The sequence below is a fragment of the Narcine bancroftii genome, chromosome 10 (assembly GCF_036971445.1).
Source record: "Narcine bancroftii isolate sNarBan1 chromosome 10, sNarBan1.hap1, whole genome shotgun sequence".
NCBI classification, from domain to species: domain Eukaryota; kingdom Metazoa; phylum Chordata; class Chondrichthyes; order Torpediniformes; family Narcinidae; genus Narcine; species Narcine bancroftii.
In genome coordinates, this window is record NC_091478.1 from 70,362,097 (window position 1) to 70,387,232 (window position 25,136).

Consider the following 25,136-nt stretch of genomic DNA (forward strand, 5'->3'; position numbering starts at 1 on the left):
TTGGAAAGGAAGATATTTAGTCCATTCTGGTTCTTTGTAAGAGTAATCCAGCTATTCTCACTTGCCTGCCATTTTGTTATATCCCTGCAACTTCTTTCTCTTCAGAAACATTTGAGAATTACAATTGAATCTGCCTTCATTACTACTTCTGACAGTGCATTTCAAGACCTGTTAAGGACTGTAAAATGCAAAAAATCCTCTTGTCAATTCAACTTCTTTTGCCAGTTGCCCTCATTTGACGTAAGCAGGTTCTTGACTCTAATACCAGTGGGGCCTTTTTCATTATGGCTGCTAAATCCTTCAAAGGTTTTGAATACCTCATCAGATCCCTTTGAAACTCGCTCTATTCCAAACAGAACAACTCCTGCTTTTCCTGTCTGTCTAGATAACTAGAATCTCTCTTTCTGAGAATCATATTGGTAAATATCTTTAGCATTCTCTCTAAAGCCTTTCATCTTTCTGAAGTGATGGCTCCCTGAACTGGAAGCAGAATGTCATTGTTTATAATGGGGTGAAATGAAGACTAATTAAGGCTGAGTACAAATTTAGCTTAATTACTTTCAGATCTGACTCTCTCGGAATCTTTTTAATGGCCTGTTAGAGTTTAAGTTTTGAAAATCATAAAGTATTTAAAAAAAGAAAAGATGAGGATGAGCAAGATTTCCCTAATTTACTGGAGTTTTGAAGAATGAGAAAGGTTGGAGTCTCTCAGAGAAATTTAAGGGTACAGATACATGGAAAACAGTGATGTAGAAAGGATGGTGAAGAAAGCTTTTGGCATGCTTGCCTTCATTAGTTAGGCCGTTGAGTACAGGCACAGGGATGTCATGTTACAGCTGTACAAGATGTTGGGTACGACTGCACTTGGAATATTGTGCACAATTTTGGAAACCCAGCTGGAGGAAAGGTACAGAAAAGATGTATGAAAATTTTACACCAATTCGTAGGCTTGAAGGAAAGGATAAATAGCTGAGAATAACGAGGAACCTCAGACATTCATAAAATCATAAAGGGTATAGATAAGGTAAATAATCATAGTGTCTTATTTCCAGGGTACAGAATTGAAAACAGCAAGGCATGTATTTAAGGTGAGAGGGGAAAGGTTTAAAAAGGACTTGAGGGGCACCATCACAAAGTGGGTGGGTGCATGGACCAAGCTGCGAAAGTAAGTGGAAGAAGTGGGGACAATTGTGATGTTCAAAAGACATTTAGACAGGTGGATAGGAAAGGTTGAGAGATATGGGTGAACCACAGACAATTGCCACTAGCTTGGTGGACATGGACAATTTGGACTTGAGGGCATATTTTCATGCTGCAGAACTCTAGTCATGGAGTTCTACAGCATGGAAATGGCCCTTACTGCCCAACTTGTCCATGCAGACCAAGGTATGGTTCAGTGATTCGACAGCTAATGTGGGTGGACAATACTTTGGTGACTTGGATTGAAATGAAAGGGGTCCAATTTTAATGTTCTGTAACTGTTAAAATGACCTTGTTTTATAGATGCTCTTACTCCTTCTCGATCTAGCTGGGATGATGATGACAGTGGGAATGGAAGTTATTATTCACATCGATCACAATGGGAATCTCCATCTCCGACTCCTTCTCAAAGGGATTTGGATAAGAGTGAAAGAAGTTATCGAAGTTCAGGTCGGGACACTGAAAGGCATGATAAAGAAAAGTATGTAATTTTTTTTTAAAAATTGCTTTTAAACAGGTTGGTTGTAGTGGTATGGTATTGACCGCTGTTTCTGCTTTCTAGAAAAGGCCTCTTGGGTGATAGGGAAAAAAAGAACTGTTGTTAATAAAGGAATTGGGTACCAGTAATGATTGCGGCAACAATTATTATTGAAAAACCATTCTGACAGTGAAATCGATCATTGTAAACACTTACCCATGGTGGGTCGATGAATAGCTGAGGAAATAGACCTGTTTATGCCTTGTGTTTGGGTCCAAACTGCACTGTGCTAACTGATCTTAAATAAGGCATAAATAGTAATTCCACAAATAGCTTTAGAGCTTTGAAAGGATGATTCCTAACATTGAAGAATTGTCAAGGCAGCTCTCTGTTTAATGGTCACTTCAGGTGAGATACCAAAGCGTGAAATTGGAATTACAATCGACTCTAAGTTAGAGAGCTGAGACATTTGGTGAAAAAGGAAGAAAATATAAAGCAACCCGAGTTATTCTGTTTAATGTTTTTCTGTTTAAATGGATGTTTTTTTTTAACGTGCAGCAGTAAGTTGCTTTTGAGATGTTATTTATATAAGATGCTTGGATTTAAATTACACGAGTTATTTTCTTTGTAATTTGGTAAACCTGCATAATTGGTAATAAAAGCTTAAGGATCACAAACGTACATCATGGAGCTTTAGGAGAATTGCATGTAATTGTTAAAGAAGCATTTATTCTTTTTGATATTTTGGCATAGTTGTAAATGTGGATATTGGCAAAGTGTAAGAAAAAAGCATTTATTTCAAGCTATTTGGGAGTGTACATTATGTTCCTCTGTACCATATAATGCTTAATGACTGAAAGATGCTTTGATTTTTATCTTGGAGTCGAATTATTTCATTAGAACCTTGCAACATCTAGTGCTGTGCCTAAACATTAATTAATCGAATAGTTACAGCATTTAACAAGCCAAAAGTACTGTAATTCTTCTTGTTCTGTATTGTAAATGAGCTGGATTTTGTTACCTATTTTAGAGGTATGCTTCCTGGGCAAGTGAAAATCTTTGAATATGAATGGAAAATAAAAGAAATGTTATTCAGATAAGTGATTGTTTCAGATCTAGAAGGAACCATTATGAAGACGATACACCTTTACCAACGCCTTCATATAAATACAATGAATGGGCTGATGACAGAAGGCATCTGGGGGCAACACCACGACTTTCCAAAGGCAGAGGTACAGTTCTGGAAGCTTCTCTTGTTTTTGAATTCATTCTTTTAAAATCTTATTGATATTACACAGAAGTTCTAATCCCTTAGAGCTACTCTTCAATAAATTGGAGATTTTATCTTGATAGCTTTAGAACGCAACATAAGAAAATGGAACAGACCATCACAGCCTAAAGCCTGGGCTGCATTTAATAGGATCAAGTCTGGTTGAAGCTGTCTTCATATCCTCTCGTGCCATTTCTTCATCCCCTTCTCTCCCTCAATCTATCAAATTTTTATCCACCTCCACTTTAAATATAATAATCTTGAAATAATAAATTAAAAAAAAAAATTCTAGCTTCCACCACTTGCAGAGAATCCCAGAGATTCACCTCCCTCTGCAGGAGAAATTCCTATGTACCTGAGTTTTAAATGAGTGACCTCTTGTCTGGTAGTTATGTACCTTGTCTTTCAAAAACATCTCTCCTGTCAAGCCCCTAGGATCTAACTTATTTGAATAAGATCACCCCAAATTCTTATGACTCCAAGGTATACAGGCTGAATTAAACTGTTCGGTTTCTCTTGATTGGACAACCAGGAAACATAACTGAGTCATACAACACAGAAATATACCCTCAGTCCACTTGTCCATGCTGACTGTCAAGTATGAATCTATACCAACCCTATTTGAATCACTCGGTTCATAGGCTTTTATGCTTTATGATTCAATGCTCATGTAGATACTTCATAAAAATTGTGGAAGCATTTATCTCCACACCCTCTGTGTGTTCCAAACTCCAAATCACTGCCAGGTTTATAAACTTTTCTGTTTGTGCCTTCTAAACCTCCTTGTTCGTTATCATAAACCTAACTCTCTAATTATATATCTTTCTACTTTGGGGAAAAATTTACTATTGTCTCTCTTATCTATATCACACTTAATTTTGTTTGACTTTCGGGTCCTCTTCAACCTTCTCCACTCCAAGGAAAATAAACCCTGTCTATCCATTGTCCTTGTAACTGCAGCTTTCCATCCAAGGCAATATTCTAGTGAATCTCTTCTGAACCCTCTTCAGAGCAATTCTTTCTACATATGTGACCAAAAGAACTTAGAGGTTGGATTTTCAGTGGAGAAATGAAGGCAATTATGTGAATATAGGCAGATACCCAAATTAATTATTTGAAATGTTGGCTTATCAAGTTGCACAATTTTGTATTCAGCATTTAAAAAAATGAGTTAAAGTTTAACATAATCCTCTTATCGATAAAAGATGTCCCTCTCCTGCAACTATGAATGTTTTGCTGTAGACTAAATTGTAAATATCTCAAACCAATTTAGGTAGAAGGGAGGAAGGTAAAGATGGTATTTATTTTGAGAATGAAGATGAGCAGAGGCAATGGGAAGAAGATCAAAGGGTAAGGTACATTCTTAATTAATAAAAAGTATTTCAAATTTTTCTTTTGAGAATTAGAATTTCTATAATTTTTAAACTGCCACTTGTACTCTTTGTATAATGAAAAAGGTATCTTGGATATTTCTGAGACATGGATGTTACCTTCAAAGTATAATTGTTCTTGAGAAAATGATGGTGAGCTATCCATCTTGAATGGATGCATTCCTTTCAGTCAAGGTTCTAATCATGTAGGCATATTTGTTCTGGATACTTTAAATCATCTTGAAAAATGTTGCCCTGAACTTGGGCAGGGAAGTGGATAGTAATCCACCAAGTTCTTGACTTTGCTTTCCAGATGATGGAAATTAAGTTGAGTATAGCGGAGGAGGCCCAGAAAAATAGTAATTTACTTTTGCATCGTTTATTGGTAGTGAGCTTTTATTTACTAGTGTGTTGCAAACCATTTACAGAATCTTCATCACTCTAAAAGATTGGGGTGGGGGGGGGGCGAGAAAATGTAATTTTGATACATTATATTGTCTTGTTTGAAATTTCTGTAGCAAGCTGACAGAGATTGGTACATGATGGATGAAGGACATGATGACTTTCATAATCCTTTGGCATACACTTCAGAAGAATATGTGAAGAAAAGGGAACAATTATTGCAAAAACAGACTCAGAAGAGAATTTCTGCTCAGAAAAGACAAATTAATGAGGTAGAGATTATGTTTTAAATTTATCGTACAACACAAATTGGTTGAAAGCATCCAGAAAATAAATCTGTAAAATGTAAACCTATTTTGAGCATTTCATAGAATATAAAATTTTAAATAGTACGAACTATAAACACACTAATGATTATATTTTAAGAGTGCTGTCAGTTTTAACTTGTGTTACCTTCGTGTATCTCATGTTAGATTTACTTGGAAATTCGTGTTTGTCGTTAACAATTGTTAATCATCAATTTCACCAGTTGCTTCACATTTTATTTTAGATTGCATATAAGAACTTTATTAAGTTAACTGTAGGTTTCCAATTCCTTAGATTCTCATTGCAGTTGATGTACATTTCATTAACAATAATAGTGGTTTGCACTTTTACATCTGATGACATTACCTGCTATTGTACAATTGATTAAGAACACGTCAAAATTTAGTTAAATGGCTGTTTTGTAGGATAATGAGCGATGGGAAACAAATCGAATGTTAACCAGTGGTGTAGTTCAACGTTTAGAGGTGGATGAAGATTTTGAAGAGGACAGTGCAACGAGAGTTCATTTGTTGGTGCATAATTTAGTCCCACCATTCTTGGATGGTCGAATTGTCTTCACCAAACAAGTAAGTCTGACTTGGATTGACCAATATCAACATTAAACCTGTTTCTATAGTGTAATGTGAAAGTTGAGAGATCTGCTAGCTTATTTTCAGTCTTAGCTGTTTTCAAATGGCAGTAACTTTTTTGATGTTTATAGACAGATTTTTTTATAAATTAAAAAATATTTAAAGAATAAGTGGTTTGTAGCAGTATAAAGGCAAACCTCCTCAAATATTTGCAATGGGACAACTTTGTTGTAAATCTAATTTATACCTGCCAGTTTTAGTGCATCTGATGCACATTTATACAAAATGGGGTGTTGTTATTGGTACACAGGAATGTTTCAAATGTGCTCAGATACAAATAAACATGCAGAGAACGGTGCTGAATTTTTCAATTTCTATTTGGAACCAAGCTAACTAAATAATTCGAAGCCACCCTTTTTGGGAAGAATCTTTTAATGTCGAGAAGATGCCAGTGGATGTTGAGCTTCAGACACATGTAGTCGCTGGAGATTTTGAGTTCATTCTTGGAGTAGAGAATTTAAAAGGAAGATTTAATGGAGCTGATCACCATCATAATGAATTATGATATAAATAAAAGACGCTACGAGAAGACAGATTTATGACTAATTAAATGCAACTTGAAAATTGTCTTATGTCACATGATATTGTGATCTGAAAACATTTGTTGTCTTAAATTTTAAAGCCATTACCATTGCTTGTTTGTTCCTTTTTCCCAAAAATTTTATTTAGGAATTTTACAAAATATTACAAAAAAAAATGCAAGATACAAAAACAGATATTAAAAAAAGGAAAAAAATATATAAAAAAATAATGGTAATATCACCTCCCTCCCTCTACTAACTACATCATCTTAACTTTCTCCCCCACTCCTCGGAGCCTTAAAAAAAATTATACATTTAAAATTAATTAATTGACATGCCAACTCTTTACATAACTTTTACTTAAGATCAATAGCCACACAATCCAAATATAAACTCCACATTTTAACACAAAAAGAATAATTATTTTGCAAATTGTTATTTTTTTCCAAATATAAACACGATTGCAGTTCATTATGTCATCTTTGTATATTCAATTCCACATCATTTTTCTAAGTTGTCGCTATGCATTTTCTTGCAACCGCTAACCCTAACTGCAAAAATGCCAAATTTGGCTTATCAGCCAATCCCAAAGTAACCACATTCATGTAACCCAATAAACACATCATTGGATCCATTTGCAAATCAATTGTAAATAAATCTCTCAAAAATTTAATAACTTTTTCCCAAAATAATTTAACTTTCTTACATGTCCATACACAATGCATAAAGGTACCTGTCTTTTCTCCACATCTAAAGCACAAATCTGTTGGACTAAATGCAAATTTTTTCAACTTCTCAGGAGTCGGATATAATTGATGAATAAAATTATAATTTACCATACTATATTTCACACTAATTAATTTTGTAGCACTATCAATACACCTATTTGACCATTCCTCCCAAGGCAATTCAATATCTAAATATTTCTCCCATTTCTCTTTTGTCCTATATCACTTAACTTTATCCATCTTTTCTTGCAACAACCTATACATATCCGATATAAATCCTTTCATTTCCTTGTCAACCATTAAAATCTCAAACTTCGATTGACTTGGTAAAATTAAATTCTTACCAAATTGTCTTCGCAAAAAATCTCGAACTTGATAATAAGCAAAAATAGAATTTGTAGAAATACCAAATTTCTCTTGTCATCTATTAAATGTAGAAAATTTGCCCACCTCAAAACGATCTTGGATAATACTAATTCCTTTCAGTTTCCAATTTTTCAAATAAGGATTATTTAAAGAAAACGGAATTAGTTTATTCTGATACAACAGTGATTTAATCAAAATTTTCCCTTTAGAACCTATAAGTTGATCCTGCTTATGCCAGATATCCAGTCTTAATACTAGTAATTTATATTTTTGTAACAATAAGGGATTCCATTTATAGATAAATTGACTCATTTCTTTTTCAAAAATTTGATCCAATTCAACTTTAGCCCAGACAGGTGGATGTCCTTTTCCCCTCCTGCCCCTTTGACATAACTCCGGCCTATGACAGCATAATTCCAAGGGAAACATTTCCCGCTACTGTTTTTAAAGGGGAAAGTCTAACAAAATTGAGCCAGAGGACAATGAATTCCGCAGATTCACTACCCTCTGACTGAAGAAACTTCTGCTTATCTCTGTTCTAAAAGGGTGTCCTTTTATTCTGAGGGTGCACCTTCTGGTCCAAGACTCTCCCTCTCCTGGAAATGTCTTCTCCGTGTCCATTCTATTCAGCTCTTTCAATATTTGGAATGTTTTGATGAGATCCAACCCCCCACCATCCAGGAAATACAAGCCCATGGGCACCAAATATTTCATATATGTTGAACCTCTCACCCGAGCAATCATTCTCTTAAATCTCATGATTCTGATATTGTTGTGGTTTTGTTTTGGTAGCCTGAGCCTGTGATTCCAGTGAAAGATGCCACATCTGACATGGCAATCATCTCAAGGAAAGGAAGCCAGCTAGTACGTAGACACCGTGAGCAGAAGGAGCGCAAAAAGGTAAATCGATGGAAAAAATTGTCTTGCTATTTTGTGTTGCAGGGGTGGGTTTATTACAAATTGAGAGCATCAAGTTCTTTTGTAGTTTATAAATACGAGCATTTTAACAAGAGAATTTTTCACTACTTCCAAGACTTGAAACCTTTTTGTATAAATTATTTTAAAAAAAAAACCTCATCTTGAAGTGTGAACTTTAAGATAGCCACTGAAAATCTTGCAATATTTTGGCATTCTGTTACTCGATGACAAACTCACTATGAACTATTTAGAGCACTGCACTAAATCAACCTGAAAATAGAGTAGGTACAAGTTAATAAATGGCCCAATGTGTTCATTTTATTTGATACCAATAAAATCATGTAATCATGTAGCCTGACAGTCAGTACGAATTGGAAACAACGTCTCCTCCTCATTGATGATCAACACAGGCACCACCCCAAGGATGCGTGCTTAGCCCACTGTTCTACTCATTATACACTGTGTAGCCTGGCACAGTTTCAGTGCTATCTATAATTTCAGTGTTTGCCGATGACACCACAGTTGTCGGTAGAATTACAAGTGGCAATGAGGAAGCGTACACATAACACCAGGTAATGCTGCTCCTATTTTATGATCTCAGGCTAATCCTTCATTTTTCATTTTTTCTTCCATCATGGTGTATGGTTTATGAAACTGTCTGGTTGATTAATGAAAGTCAGTAGAGAGAAAGAAGGGAAAACACAAAGAACATATAAAGTTGTGAAATGCAGGTTGGAGCAGATCCAGAGAACTGAAAACGAAAGGAGAACATTGGAAATGCTCAGCGGATCGGGGGAGTCTGGAGACAGTAAAACTTAATCAGTATAACAGATGGATAACCTTATAGTGAAACTGGCCAGCTGTGATGCAGACATACTTAGTTTCTTGAAGTTCTTGAGTTTGTATTGTGTTGACTGCCATGTATTCAGTTGGAAGATATTGGGAGGCTCAAATGGTGCGAGAACTATAATCTGAATCTAGTGCGGACAAGGCAAAGGAAATTATTGTGAATTTCAGGAGAATGAAGGTCATCCTATCTCCACTGCACATCAATAGCTCCATTGTGGAGAGCACAAGGTTCCTTGATGTGCGTTTACCAGACAACATATCCTGGACCCACACCACCACCTCCTTAGTCAGGAAAGCGCAGCAGATCCTACATTTTCTAAGGAGGTTGAGGAGGTAAAGGCTATCAGCCCTCATTTTGACAACATTTTAAAGGAGCTCAATTGAGAATGCCATCCCTGACTGTATCATTATGTGGTGTGGTGGATGCAAAGCATTGGACCAGTAATCAATATAGACAATCTTTAAAAAGGACAAGAAGACCACTGAGGTCTCCTTTTCCTCTTGACCATGTTTAACGGGAATGCTCCTTTAATAGGGCTCGAAGAATTATTCCCACCAGCTCCCTTTGACCAACTACCACCAGGAAGGAAGTGTAGGAGCATCAAATTCAATCTACAAATGTACTGGAGCAACTCAGCAGGACACGCAGTATCCATAGGAAATAAAGGATAACCAACAGGCAGGGAAATAGCTTTCTGCAGGCTGTGAGAATGATGAATGGTATCCTGTCACCTTGGGTCTCTTCTAAATGAAGCCACTGAATTAGACCAAAATAATTATTTCATATTTTTTTTCTTTTTAAAATATATTTTATTAATTTTGATTTTGAAGCAGATAAAACAAAAGTAAAAAAAAGCAATTGTGAGTGTGAAGTGTAAATAGCAGATTAAATCATTAAAAAGATGCAGAAATCATGACATATCCACAGTTCATAAACATCACTAATTTTATACCGATTTAAAGAGAAATCCAAACCCTAGCCCCACTTTATCAACATTGTATGACATAATAAGCATACTTGATACTTAAAATGAAAACAGATAGGAAAAAAAAATTAGAGGTCAAGTATTATATTAGACTAAGAATATGACTCCTAAATGGCCCCCACAGCATTTGAAATCTTATTCCTGAATTATTAATTGAATAATGAATCTTTTCTAAGTTTAAACATAGTGCCTCTCAGCCACTGAGCCTTGGCAGTCTTTAATGCAAATGGTTGCCTATGTCTATATCTTTGGTTGGCTGTATTAATTCCATTAAAATGAATATTTTACCCAAATTTTTATATCCTTTTCAATCAATACCCACTTTTATCCCTATTTTTTTGATTCGACTGTATTGTCTTATATAAGGAAGGGTGATCAGCCTTGTTTCAATAAAGTGCATTTGCAAAAATCTTAAAGAAATGGAGATATGGCGCTACCTAATTTCAGATTTTATTATGGGGCGGTCAATATATGTTGTCTTGGTTGCATTTTTATAATTGTAATGACCATCCATTCTGGTTAGCAATGGAATTGAACCATATATGACCATATAACATTACAGCACGGAAACAGGTACTTCTTGGATCTTAATTTTCACTTCTTTTGATTAAGTTAATTAATAATCCTATGTTAAGCATTCTGTAAGAATATGGGTAAAGTTTAGAAAACATTTTGGATTTTTCTCTTTCAAGTCCTATTTTACCTAATCATTTTTTTCAACTTTCTTTACATGACTTTGTCTTTCAGGAATAGCACAGAGTGGGTATTCAGTGTTTTTAAAGATCTTTTTGTTGACAACACCTTTGTATCATTTGAACAACTCTCTGAAAAGTTTAATTTACCCAATACTCACTTCTTTAGATATTTGCAAATTAGGCATTTTCTCCAATCTCAAATTTCTGATTTATCTGCAGCTCCCGATGCAAACCTTGTGGATGAGTGTTTTGGTTTGTAACCTTCTTATAAAGGTTTTATATCTATTATTTATGATGTTACTATGATTAAGACGTGCCTATTATTTAAAATTAAAAATGCCTGGGAACAGGAATTTAAGCCTTTCAATATCAGATGAAGTTTGGGATTTAATTTTTAAGTTAGTCAATAAGCTCATCATTATGTGCTTGTCATTGTTTTACTACAATTTAAAGTTGCACATAGGGCACACCTGTCCAAAGCTAAATTATCTTGTTTTTATCCAGATATAAATTCTTGCTGTGATATATGTAAGAGAGTAGAAGCTTCTTTAATTCATATGTTCTGAACTTAGCCTCGAAAAATCCTGGAGAGATGTCTTTCAGACTTTATCTTTAATTCTGAACATAAATTTAGAACCGAATCCTTTGGTTGCTCTGTTCAGAACAACGGGAAAGGATGATGTTCTTTTGACTTCAATTAACTGTCGAACACTATCCTTTGCTTCTCTTTTGGCTAGATGAGCCATGTTACTTAGATGGAAGGATGCTGCCATGCTCCCTCAAGCTCAGTGGCTGAGAACATGTAATATATTTAATTATGATTATTATGTGTTGTGTATATATGTGCACAGTGGTCCTTGTGTACATATGAGCTATTAGTTTCATGCTTTCCTTTATTTCCTTTCTTACCCAACGCTGGATCTCCCACACTTGCTGTCCTTGCTTTTAACTGGAATATAGTTTTAAGCATTGTGAAAAATTTCTTTCAAAGCCTTCCATTGTTCCTCAATGTATCATTTGTGTTCCCAGTCAATGCTAGCCAAATCCTCCCTTGTTTAAACATAATACACACACTGGCTTTAGTCAAACTATTGCACCCTCCATGGGTATGAGAAATTCAATCATTGTGTGATCACTGTTTCGGAGAGGACCCCTAACTGCAAGATCATTAACTTTACGTGTTTATTGCATGGGACCAGATTTAAGATAGCTTGTTCCCTTGTTAGTTCAGTAATACACTGTTCAAGAAAGCTTTCATGGATGCATTCTATAAAGTCCTTCTCAGACTGACTCAACCAACCTAATTCACCCATCTACATGCAAGTTAAAGTCCCCCATGACAACTATTCCATTCCTACATGCATTAGATATTTCTTGGATTATTGCTTGTGCCATTGTAGGGTATTAAAAATGGGTAAATAAATTACACTGTGCACAATTTTCCAAAGTTCTGAGTTTAGAGAATGTGGTTTAAGTTGCAAATTTGAAAATGTAATTTATTCAAGGTGTCTTTCTTTCTTCTTTGGCTTGGCTTCGCGGACGAAGATTTCTTCTTTGGCTTGGCTTCGCGGACGAAGATTTATGGAGGGGGTAAAAAAGTCCACGTCAGCTGCAGGCTCGTTTGTGGCTGACCAGTCCGATGCGGGACAGGCAGACACGATTGCAGCGGTTGCAAGGGAAAATTGGTTGGTTGGGGTTGGGTGTTGGGTTTTTCCTCCTTTGCCTTTTGTCAGTGAGGTGGGCTCTGCGGTCTTCTTCAAAGGAGGCTGCTGCCCGCCAAACTGTGAGGACGAAGATTTAAGGAGGGGGTAAATGTCCACGTCAGCTGCAGGCTCGTTTGTGGCTGACAGGTCCGATGCGGGACAGGCAGACACGGTTGCAGCGGTTGCAGGGGAAAATTGGTTGGTTGGGGTTGGGTGTTGGGTTTTTCCTCCTTTGCCTTTTGTCAGTGAGGTGGGCTCTGCGGTCTTCTTCAAAGGAGGTTGCTGCCCGCCAAACTGTGAGGCGCCAAGATGCACGGTTTGAGGCGATATCAGCCCACTGGCGGTGGTCAATGTGGCAGGCACCAAGAGATTTCTTTAGGCAGTCCTTGTACCTTTTCTTTGGTGCACCTCTGTCACGGTGGCCAGTGGAGAGCTCGCCATATAACACGATCTTGGGCAGGCGATGGTCCTCCATTCTGGAGACGTGACCCACCCAGCGCAGCTGGATCTTCAGCAGCGTGGACTCGATGCTGTCGACCTCTGCCATCTCGAGTACTTCGACGTTAGGGATGAAAGCGCTCCAATGAATGTTGAGGATGGAGCGGAGACAACGCTGGTGGAAGCGTTCTAGGAGTCGTAGGTGATGCCGGTAGAGGACCCATGATTCGGAGCCGAACAGGAGTGGGTATGACAAGGGCTCTGTATACGTTTATCTTTGTGAGGTTTTTCAGTTGGTTGTTTTTCCAGACTCTTTTGTGTAGTCTTCCAAAGGCGCTATTTGCCTTGGCGAGTCTGTTGTCTATCTCGTTGTCGATCCTTGCATCTGATGAAATGGTGCAGCCGAGATAGGTAAACTGGTTGACCGTTTTGAGTTTTGTGTGCCCGATGGAGATGTGGGGGGGCTGGTAGTCATGGTGGGGAGCTGGCTGATGGAGGACCTCAGTTTTCTTCAGGCTGACTTCCAGGCCAAACATTTTGGCAGTTTCTGCAAAACAGGACGTCAAGCGCTGAAGAGCTGGCTCTGAATGGGCAACTAAAGCGGCATCGTCTGCAAAGAGTAGTTCACGGACAAGTTGCTCTTGTGTCTTGGTGTGAGCTTGCAGGCGCCTCAGATTGAAGAGACTGCCATACGTGCGGTACCGGATGTAAACAGCGTCTTCATTGTTGAGGTCTTTCATGACTTGGTTCAGCATCATGCTGAAGAAGATTGAAAAGAGGGTTGGTGCGAGAACACAGCCTTGCTTCACGCCATTGTTAATGGAGAAGGGTTCAGAGAGCTCATTGCTGTATCTGACCCGACCTTGTTGGTTTTCGTGCAGTTGGATAATCATGTTGAGGAACTTTGGGGGACATCCGATGCGCTCTAGTATTTGCCAAAGCCCTTTCCTGCTCACGGTGTCGAAGGCTTTGGTGAGGTCAACAAAGGTGATGTAGAGTCCTTTGTTTTGTTCTCTGCACTTTTCTTGGAGCTGTCTGAGGGCAAAGACCATGTCAGTAGTTCCTCTGTTTGCGCGAAAGCCGCACTGTGATTCTGGGAGAATATTCTCGGCGACACTAGGTATTATTCTATTTAGGAGAATCCTAGCGAAGATTTTGCCTGCAATGGAGAGCAGCGTGATTCCCCTGTAGTTTGAGCAGTCTGATTTCTTGCCTTTGTTTTTGTACAGGGTGATGATGGTGGCATCATGAAGGTCCTGAGGCAGTTTTCCTTGGTCCCAACAAAGCTTGAAAAACTCATGCAGTTTGGCATGCAGAGTTTTGCCGCCAGCCTTCCAGACCTCTGGGGGGATTCCATCCATACCTGCTGCTTTGCCACTTTTCAGTTGTTCGATTGCCTTATATGTCTCATCCTGGGTGAGGACCTCATCCAGCTCTAGCCTTAGGGGCTGTTGAGGGAGCTGGAGCAGGGCGGAATCTTGGACTGAGCGGTTGGCACTGAAAAGAGATTGGAAGTGTTCTGACCATCGGTTGAGGATGGAGATCTTGTCGCTGAGGAGGACTTTGCCGTCTGAGCTGCGCAGCGGGCTTTGGACTTGGGGTGAGGGGCCGTACACAGCCTTTAGAGCCTCGTAGAAACCCCTGAAGTCGCCAATGTCCACGCTGAGCTGGGTTCGTTTGGCGAGGCTAGTCCACCACTCATTTTGCATCTCCCGGAGTTTGTGCTGAAGATGGCTGCATGCGCGACGGAAGGCTTGTTTCTTCTCTGGACAGGACGGCTTTGTAAGGTGAGCCTGGTGGGCAGCTCGCTTCTTTGCCAGCAGCTCCTGGATTTCCTGGCTGTTTTCGTCGAACCAGTCCTTGTTTTTCCTGGAGGAGAAGCCCAGTACCTCTTCAGTGGATTGCAGTATGGTAGTCTTCAACTGATCCCAGAGGGTTTCAGGGGACGGGTCCGTGAGGCGGATTGCATCGTCGAGCTTTGCTTTGAGATTTGCCTGGAAGTTTCCTCTCGTTTCGTCTGACTGCAGGTTTCCAACATTGAACCTCTTTCTGGGGGCTTTACTGTTCCTGGGCTTTGGCTTGAAGTGAAGGTTGAGCTTGCAGCGAACCAGCCAGTGGTCAGTGTGGCATTCCGCGCTAGGCATGACCCTGGTGTGGAGCACATCTCGTTTGTCACTTTCTTGCACCAGGATGTAGTCCAGGAGGTGCCAGTGTTTGGATCGGGGATGCATCCAGGTAGTCTTAAGGCTGTCCCTCTGCTGAAAAAGGGTGTTTGTAATGACAAGCCGCTGTTCTGCGCAGAGCTCCAACAGGAGGCGCCCATTGTCATTGCACTTGCCGACGCCATGCTTGCCCAGGATTCCTGGCCAGGTTTCTGAGTCTTTGCCGACGCGAGCGTTGAAGTCGCCAAGGATGACAACCTTGTCGGCTGTAGGGGTACGTTGGATGAGGTTGCGCAGGTCAGTGTAGAACTTGTCCTTTTCTGCTGGTTCCGCCTGGAGGGTTGGAGCATAGACACTGATGAGGGTGATGCAACGCTTGTTTTGAAGGGGGAGTCGCATGGACATGATTCGGTCCGAGTGGCCTGTCGGAAGGTTTTCGAGTTTGGAGGCAATGAAGTTCTTGACCATGAAGCCTACACCAGATAGGCGTCGTTCATCTGAAGGCTTGCCAGAACAGTAGAGTGTGTAGCCCGTGCCGCGTTCTTGGAGGCTGCCTACATCTGCCAGGCGGACTTCACTGAGAGCGGCTATGTCGATGTCAAGTCTGAGGAGTTCATGTGCAATGAGGGCAGGCCGACGTTCAGGTCGGTGGCTGTCAGCCTTGTCTAGCATGGTTCTGATGTTCCAGCATGCTAGCTTGAGTTTGTGAGCATCTTTTGAGGGGGAGGATGTGGACATGTCCTTGGGCCTGCGCAAAGGAGCTTTTAGGTGGAGTGCAGTGTGCGCAGTACTGGCCCCACCCTTTACACCCATGGTTCGTGTGCCGTGGCCAAGCAAGCTGGGACGTGGCAGCGAGGTCCTTGGGTCGTAGGTTTTATATCGGAGTGGCCTTCTCCTATGCAGGTTTCTTACCTGGGCTGGAGGGGCCTGCCTCCCCTCCTAGGTCGGTCCATACTGCTCGGTCGAATGAGGCAGGATGAGGCCCCGGTCCGGGCAGAGAGTGGGAGGCGGCGGCCCCGGTCCGAGCACAGGGAGAGCAGCGGCGGCCCCGGCCCCGGTCCGGGCTGAGGGTAGGCGGCGGCGGCCCCGATCCGGGCAGGAGCAAGGGGGAGACAGCGGCCCCGGCCTCGGTCGAGTGAGGCAGGAGGAGGCCCCGGTCCGGGCAGAGAGTGGGAGGCGGCGGCCCCAGTCCGGGCACAGGGAGAGCAGCGGCGGCCCCGGCCCCGGTCCAGGCTGAGGGTAGGCGGCGGCGGCCCCGATCCGGGCAGGAGCAAGGGGGAGACGGCGGCCCTGGCCTCGGTCGAGTGAGGAGACGGCGGCTCCGGCCTCGGTCGAGTGAGGCAGGCGAAGGCCCCGGTCCGGGCACAGGGAAAGCAACGGCGGCCCCGGCCCCGGTCCGGGCAGTATTCAAGGTGTACAGGAGAAAGAAACTACACCTGCCTTTTGAGGATCAGTTGTGGGAGGTGGGGGGGAGAATTACCCTAAGGAATTTGCCTTAAAAGACCACATTGTTGCTCATGTTGAATGATACGTGAGATGTAGGCTACATCTCCTGAATTTATTTATTTTTTCCCTGATTGCCAGCTGTGCGATGGATAGGGATGTCTTTAGATGAGGTCTGTGTGAACTTTAGAAAGACATTTCGTGGTAATAATATTTGGAATATGAATAAAATATATATTTTGGTGGGATAAGGAACAGCTGCATTTCTCAAGGATCAGTACTGGAATCTTACTTTTTGACAAAGATGCTCACAATTGTATTGAAATCAAAGTCATTTAAAATTGATATCCTGCTGGGGTAAATTTAGTACTGTTCCAGGTTCTGGCCATCAGTTTGACATAATGGTTGAGTCAATCCAAGGGACTTTAGAAGTGAAGTTGTAAGTATTTCTCATGTTCATCAATTTTTTTTTCATGGCCTGCCTTGGATATTTTTCATTTTGTTCAGAAGTAGCAGAATATTTTTTTAAATATTGCAACAAAGCTGATGTCACTAAAGTAGAAGAAGTTGTTAGCACTATATTTAAATTGAATATATATTGAATATATATTTTGCTTTTAATTTAGTAACAGACCTCTTGATTATTGAGCAAGTAAAGATATTGAGTCGAATCTGCTTGTCCATTTTGTTTCTCTGATGAAAGCTGCAATAGTTGTGTTCATATGGCTTAAGTATTTTTATCTAATTTAACTGGAGATGTTTATTTCTTAGGCTCAACATAAACACTGGGAGCTGGCTGGAACTAAACTGGGAGACATTATGGGCATAAAACAAGTGGAAGAGAAAGATAAACATGTAGAAGAAGATGGGAAAGTGGATTACAGGTACAGACATTTTATTGTTTTTAAAACCTTTAATTTTTCCCTTTAAAAATAATAACTTTCATACATTTTAACTATTAAAACTATTGCCAAACAGCAGATAATAAGCTAATTTTAACACATATGGGGTAGGGGGCGGGGGGGTGGGGAAGAGGGAAGGAAAAAGGTTCCTGAAGATAGGTAGAATTAGCAGGATTGTGTAATGTAAAGGGACGGTTGCAGCATTAAGCTGAAGCTATTGAATGCTTAGACTCAATAGGATGGAGAAATGCATTTTGAGACCCAAGTTGAAAATTGGAAGTAAATTTGAACAAATTTGTAAGAAGTCGTATATTAAATCAGGTGTGGAATCCTTCCTCAACTTGTTCTTGTGGTGTTCATTGACTGCTGTTTCTTTATGTGTGACTGGAATGTCAGTAGCTTGTTCAAAAAGCAGTAGCCCACATTATTGCTATATACATGACCCATCTCTGGAAGCTGGCTTGGTTGTTCACATAGAACAGTAAAAAACTGGGTCCATGAGTCCTTTTACACAACAAGCTGGCTTTCCGAAGTAAAAGAGGCGTGACATGTAGTACAGCAGTGTCAGCGCCTAGTGTGAAGTTGTGTTGAGAAAAGAATCCGATTTGGTGGGACTGGACACAAGGGTTTGCAATTACACTTGGCCTTTATTAACACACAATTTGTTGAAGATCATGGGAAAACGTTAACAGAAATAAAACATGCACACAATTTATAAAGGAGTGTGGGAAAATGTTACGGGAATAAAACACGCATGCAATTTATACTGTCATTTTGTACTGTTTAATATTTTCCCATGTTCTTTTATAAATTGTGCGCATAGGTGTTTTATTCTTGTAACATTTTCCCACGCTCCTTTATAAATTGTGTGTGTGTGTGTATGTGTGTGTTTTATTTCATTAACATTTTGCCATGATCTTCAACAAATTGTGTGTTAATAAACACACAAACCCTTGTGTACAGATCAACTGACATTCGCACACTGTGTGCTAGTAGAGTCTCCTTCTCGCTGTGCACATATGACTATGAACCTTTTCTGGATCCAACATCACAAAGTCATCTTCTCTTGCTGTCTCAACTCGGCAACACGGGTCGCCCGTTTGAGACTGGTCCTGCATCAATACGCTCCACCGCTGATACCGTGATGGATCAAAGCTGGGTAAGAATAGACCCCCAATCTGCTTTTGGTGCTTTCGCACAGCGCTCAAAAGGTGGATAATTCTTGGCTTTCATGTGCTATGTAAATAGCGTGAATAGCTGTGCATTGAAACCTATAGCAGGGCTTGTTCTGGAGGTTAAAAAACAGCAGTGTGTGTTCCAGCCATCAGAATCACATTGCTATGATTTATTTTTCATCAGTAATTCCCCACATGCAGCTAGAGTTTATGTTTAATCCTGCACGGTGCTTTGAATTGAAGAAATTCCTGCAGTCAGGATTAGAGGCACTTTTGGAATAACTCAGTCCTGGTGGTTGTAAAAGCAGCAGGAAGGATGATTCAAAATGTGAGAGAATAGTAAAGAGTAGTTCAGTATGTGAGAAACAGAAGTATCTTCACAGAAATTGCTCGAGACAAAAATTGAGAACAAAGAACATTTATTATACAACAATGTTGAGTGCTTCCCCTTACCCTGAGAATACACACACATACTGGGGCTCACCCAACTTTTATACAGTCCATTTCAGTGTAGAGGTACCCTCCCCCCCCCGCCCCCTAACATTCTTCTGCCTCCTGGATAAGTTTGGCATTAGGCAATCCTGTCCTATGGTGCTGTTTCTGTGAACTTGGAGGACCAGGGGGTATCCTGTCGGTGTCCCGTCATGTCATTGTCCTTATTCACCTGCCTTTGTCCTTATTCACACCTTCCCAACCCTCAGGGATTACTAACTCTTATATGCAGAACTTGCTAAAATTCTGTCTAAGGCTTACTAATTACATATGCAGAACTTGCTGACTCTGTCTAAGGCTGGAAGACCCTTATCTTATTCAGACTAACTTTACTTCCTACATTCTATTATCTACCCTTATCCTATTCATACTGGCTTTTTTCATTACACATATATCCATACTAGCTTTCTTCATCTCTCATATTTTCATATTAGTTTTACTCATCTCCCACAAGTAGAATACAACTATGGTCAGTAATTGGATAAAAGATGTGAAAATCATGAGCGCATCAAATTTGTGGATGTGATTCCTGGAAGGAAGCAAATTAAGAGTGAAAGATGGTTACTGATTTTTCTTTTTGATTTTTTTTCTGCAAATTGGCCAACTAACAAATGAAAATTAATCATAAAAATTGTCAGCACATAATGAAAGGAAAATTGTAGTTCTGAACTTGAAGCTTGCTTCCTTGCTGTCCTAATGATTTAGGAAATTCAGTGAGATTGCTGGCACAGGTCTTGCTTTACAGCTTTTCACTGTCCCTGCAGACTCTGTCTGCAACTGAAGCTGGTCTCAGCGGTGAAACAACAATATTCCAGTACACTTTTCCAATAGATTGTTTTCTTTCCCAATTGTACCTTTATGGATGCAAGTTAAGTAAAATATTCACGAAATGTCATCTGATCTCTACTTGCCATAAATACCTCACATATTTAAGTGGCGGTACGTTATTTCATGATTCAAAAGTTGCACTCCAGCTCTGGGGCCATTACTGTTGTTGAATACATTAAAATATCTTTTCCAATGTTATTAACATATAGAGTCGATCAGAAATTTGCTGACCATATGAAAGACAAGAATGTTGCAAGCAGTGAATTTGCAAAGAAAAAATCGATTCTTGAGCAGAGACAATATCTACCTATATTTGCTGTCAGAGAGCAGTTGCTCAATATAATACGGTAAGTAGTAATTTTATGTTTAAATTGCAGATTGGTAATGCTTAAAGATGATGAAAGTGAGGTCTGAAGGTGCTCTGATAATTACAGCATTGACCTCCATTTGTAACAATAATGAAGCAGTCTGTCTGCATGCAACAAACTGGAAATGTTATCCAGGCTTAAATTGTTAAGCAGCAAATAGTGTGAATAATGTTTAGGGTTTGTTGCATTGTTACGAGCCCAAAGGACCCCAAAACCCAGCAGCAATAGACATTCACCAAGACAAGTGGCTTTTAAAACAAAAGTTATTTTTAATCAACTTCAAACATGAAAATAGAATCAAACTTTAACTTATCTCTATACTTATACTATACTCTATACTAACCCAAATTACCCCCTTCTAATTCTAAGCGTACGTGTATGTAATGTGTGTGTGTGGATTTAAGAAAAGTTCACAGTTCAATCTCACTTCTTCCAAGTTCTCTGGTTGCAGGCAATCACCATACTGTGCACAGAATTGAATATGTATAAAGTTCACCAGGCTTGGTGCTTGAAAGGTAAATGTTTACCGCTCAGGAAAGTTCTTGAAGGGTTTGCAGAGAGATATTTGCTGCTCCAGGATTCCACAACTGAGGTACCACCACTAGTCACCTCCGGTTCTCGCTGATGAAACTTGCCCCATCAAGGCCTTCCATATGGTAACCTCTTTCTTTAAGCTACCACAAGAGAAACATCAGACAGATAGCACTTCCAGCCATCTACTGCTCTGGATCTTGCTTTCATCAGTTTCAAACAGTTTTTCCTGGATTGCACTTTTCAGTTACTTGTCAGTGTCCCATGCACTGACTGACTGAGCTGTTAACTCAACTCTCTTTTCCAACTGAAACTCCAAAGAAAAGCATGTGACTCATGTCTGGCAAACCCCCCCCCCCCACCTTCCTGAGCTAAACAACAGTTCTTTCTTCTTTCAAGTTGTTATCTAAGGTAAACAATCCAGAATTGACCTTTCTGTTAGCACTTTGAAGAAAGGGTACTGATGGACACATGACTCCAGCAAGCATTTTATGATGTCAGTTCAATTAACACCTACTTGTGAAAGGTGCTTACATTCTCCAGAGATCTTCAGTATTTCTTCAGTCTTTCAAATAAGATCTATTTTAAAATGTGTGAATGTATGTGACCTACTCTAAACTTATAAATTCTCCCCAAATATTAATTTTGTAACAGCATGCAGGCAGAGACTGCTTCACTTTTGAAATATTACAAATGGAAGTCAAATGTTGGGATTATCAGAGCACATTCTGACCCCCACTTTTATGAAAAATAATCAATAAAGTAGACATTATGTTTCAAACTGCCTTGACCATCTCTTGCATTGATGTCGTGAGACTGTGCTGATCGACTTCTAGCAAGCATAACCTTCTTCCTCAATGCTTGGTACTGTAGATATTTTTCCTCTTAATTCCTGTCAACTTAATTTTTATTCGAATTTATTTGATTCCATAGATGGTGTACTCACAATTTAGTAAGAAGAAGGTTGCAGGGTTGATAATATTGAGTGCGACTTGATCTGAATTTGATGTCCGGTTGCTTTTCTAGATTTTTTTTTAATGCACAAAAGGTAGTTGAGTATTTGTGCAACTAAGTGGCTTCTCAGGCTATTTCAAAGAGCATTTAAGGACCAAAGAAGACTGGATTTACACAGAACATTATAGCCATGCCGGCCCTTTGGCCTACGAGGCTGTACTGACCAATATATATCTTCCCCGCCCCCCAAAAAAAAACTAAACCTTCCCTACCTCATAACCCTCTTTCTTTCATCCATGTGCAATGTCCTTATTGTTCTAGCTTCCATCACCAACTCTGGCAATGCATTCCAGGCACCCACAATGCTGCTTTAAAAAAAACTTACCCTTGTTGTCTCCTAAACTTTCCTCCCTTCACTCTGTTACAATGTCCTCTGGTGTTTGCCCTGGGGGAAAAAGGTGCTGGCTGTCTACCTTATCTATCCCTCTCATAATCTTGTTGATCTCTATTAAGTCACCTCTTGTCTGTCTTCATTTCAAAGAGAAAACCCCTAGCACTGCTAACCTTGCCTCAGAAGACATATTTTCCAATCCAGACAACATCCTGTAAATATTCTCTGCACCCTTTCCATAGGTTCCATATCCTTCGTGTAATGAGATGACCAGAATTGAACACAATATTCCAAGTGTGGTCTCACCAGAGATTTATAGAGCTGCAATATCACCTCATGACTCCTGAACTCAATCACCGACAAATGAAGCCCAGCATACCATGGGCCTTCTTAACTATCCTATCAATCTGCGAGGTAATCTTGAGAAATCTATGGATTTGGATCCCCAAGGTCCATCTGTATCCTACCATTAACCATATACTCTACCTTCAAATTTAACTTCCAAAATGCATCACCTCATACTTAGTTGGATTAAACTCCATCTTCCACTTTTCCACCCAACTCTGTATTCTGTCTACAACATCCCCCAAGCTAGGTATCATCTGCAAACTTACCCATTCTTCGTCCAGGTCATTTGTAAAGGAGCATGGTTCCCAAAACAGATCCCTGTGGAACTCTACTAGTCGCTGACCACTTTTTGTCCACTACTCTTTCTGCTCTTACAGGCAAGCCTATTCTGAATCCACAAGGCCAAGGATCTATGGATCCCATGCCAAATGAGTTTCTGGTGGACCTGGTCAAATGCCTTACTAATTCCATATATACCACATCTGCTGCCCTACCTTCATCAATTTCTTTTGTTACCTCCTCATAAAACTCAATTAGCCTCATGAGGCATGACCATCCCCTCATGAAGTCTTGCTGACTATCCCTGAGAAGACTCTATTTCTCTAAATGCTTGTAAATCCTGTCCTTAAGAATCCTCTCCAATAATTGGCCCACCACTGATGTAAGACCTACTGGTCTATAATTCCCAGAATTCTCCCTATTTCCTTTTTTAAGCAAGGAAACTACATTTGCCCATCTCCAATCATTGGCACCTTCACTCTGGCCGAGAAGGATGCAAAGATCAATTGCTAATGCAGGTTTATTTTGGTGGATGATGATAATGTGATGTCTGAATTCTTATAACATTCCTATTGACTTGGCCTCTTGTGCTGTATGGTACGTTTCCCCATATCCAAACAGCTTGGGACCCAATGGGCTTTGGTTGTTGGGTTTTTTGGTGAACAGGACAAAACCAAGAAACAGTAGCATCATCATCCGTCGCCAATTTCCGACATCTCCCCCCCCATCGCTGCTGATCCTGACTACAGTCCCTGCTCCTGCCCGGGAGCCTGAGGTCCCCGATCCTGCCCAGGAGGCTGCTCTCCTTGATGATGCTGAGGCAAAGGATTCTTCCACCACTTGCAGCTGGAAGATAGCGGCACACAGTTTGTAAATAAAATACAGCAGAAGGTAAAGAAGAAATTTAAAGAGAGATGGAGGGAGTTGCTTGAAACAGGGACAATTGGTGTTCTAATTTCTCCCCATTCACTGCTTGACCCGCTGATGTCCTTCAGTCGCTCATTGATGACTCGAGATTCCAGCCCGCTTCTCTGCGCTGACATCCAGCCATTCAGCGTTTGTCTTCCCAGCTGGTTCTGACCTCTGTTGTTTCCAAACTGGCAATAACGGAGCGTCAGAGCCCCATGTGGGCAAGTCAGGTGATAAATTGTGGCGTCATGTCGGCACCACAAAAAGTTCGGTTAATGGAACATTTCAGTTAACAGAATTTCGGATAAGGGGAATCCATCCGAGCTCCCAGGAGAGCAAGCACATCAATGATATTTGATTTCTGTACCATTTCTCTCTGTTGTGTATTTGTCTCATCTTGGACTACATTAAAAGGAAAGGTTATTTATTTTGAATTATTTAAAGAAAATATGAGATCCATTATTGCAGGAAAACTGAAATGAAAGCTGGAAATGCTCCAATACTGATTTAGGGGCATATGCCAAGAGACAAATGGAATTAACATTTATGGTCCAGAGATTTATTCAGAACTGTTGATCAGAATGATGTGTGTTCTGACTTACTACTTGGAGTTGTCACCCCCCATCCCTGCCCATCTGCCTTTATTGTGTTTGGAGGTGGATTTTTCTTGGCTCTTGATTATAAAGGTGGGACATCAATGGGAACTGGAACTTTAACATGGTGCTGAGGGCCCAGCATTGTAAATCTGAGAAATAGTCCTTGCATTAAAACTGTTTACGAATTTATTGAACATTCCACGCTGTCTGTAAGGAGTTGGTACATTCTCTCCATTTCTGCATGGGTATTCCCCGGGGACTACAGTTTCCTCCTACCATTTCAAACGTACTGGGGATGTAAGTCAATTGGGTGTAAATTGGAAGGCACGGACATGGGCTGAAATAGCCTGTTACTGTGCTGTGTGTCTTCATATAAAAAAAAAAATTCTCTATCATATGAGCATGTAATTTTAAAAAAACTTTTAAAATATATAAATTTTAAAAATGTAATTTTCAAAAAATTGTTTTTTTATAAAGCTTTTTGATACTCACTTTCTTTTTAATATTATTGAGTTTAACATAATAAGTATACATAATAAATGATGCTTACATAATTAATCAATTGTATACATGCAAATACGTACAGGTGCCTAAACTTTTATCTGGAATCATCGGGACTGGACACCTGCTGTTCAAAATCTTCCGGATTTTGGAATCCTTTTGAATTTGGTCCCTTTAAACAAATGCCTCTCACCTAGCTCCTGCCATCCATCACCCCCTCTCCCCCCACCCCAGGGCCAGTACCAGATTATTTTGCACCCTAGATCAGGTTGGGGGGGGGGGGTTGGGGGGTTGGTGGGAGGTGCTGGCTGGGCTGAGCGCAGGTGGGGGGTGTGTGGGGTGTGGTGCTGGCCGAGCTGAGTGGGGGAGGGGGGTTT

The 25,136-nt window shown here is 40.2% G+C and overlaps 1 protein-coding gene across 2 annotated transcripts in view; it reads left to right on the plus strand.

The window, feature by feature from the left end:
• dhx38 (DEAH (Asp-Glu-Ala-His) box polypeptide 38) overlaps positions 1–25,136 on the plus strand; it is a 99,604-nt gene that overhangs the window by 18,317 nt on the left and 56,151 nt on the right. For both annotated transcript variants that reach the window (XM_069901302.1, XM_069901303.1), the window contains exons 5-12: positions 1,504–1,681; positions 2,792–2,910; positions 4,222–4,298; positions 4,837–4,992; positions 5,452–5,613; positions 8,084–8,191; positions 17,257–17,369; positions 20,092–20,229. In XM_069901302.1, coding sequence (XP_069757403.1) covers positions 1,504–1,681; positions 2,792–2,910; positions 4,222–4,298; positions 4,837–4,992; positions 5,452–5,613; positions 8,084–8,191; positions 17,257–17,369; positions 20,092–20,229 — 1,051 coding nt within the window. The remainder of the gene's footprint in view (positions 1–1,503; positions 1,682–2,791; positions 2,911–4,221; positions 4,299–4,836; positions 4,993–5,451; positions 5,614–8,083; positions 8,192–17,256; positions 17,370–20,091; positions 20,230–25,136) is intronic.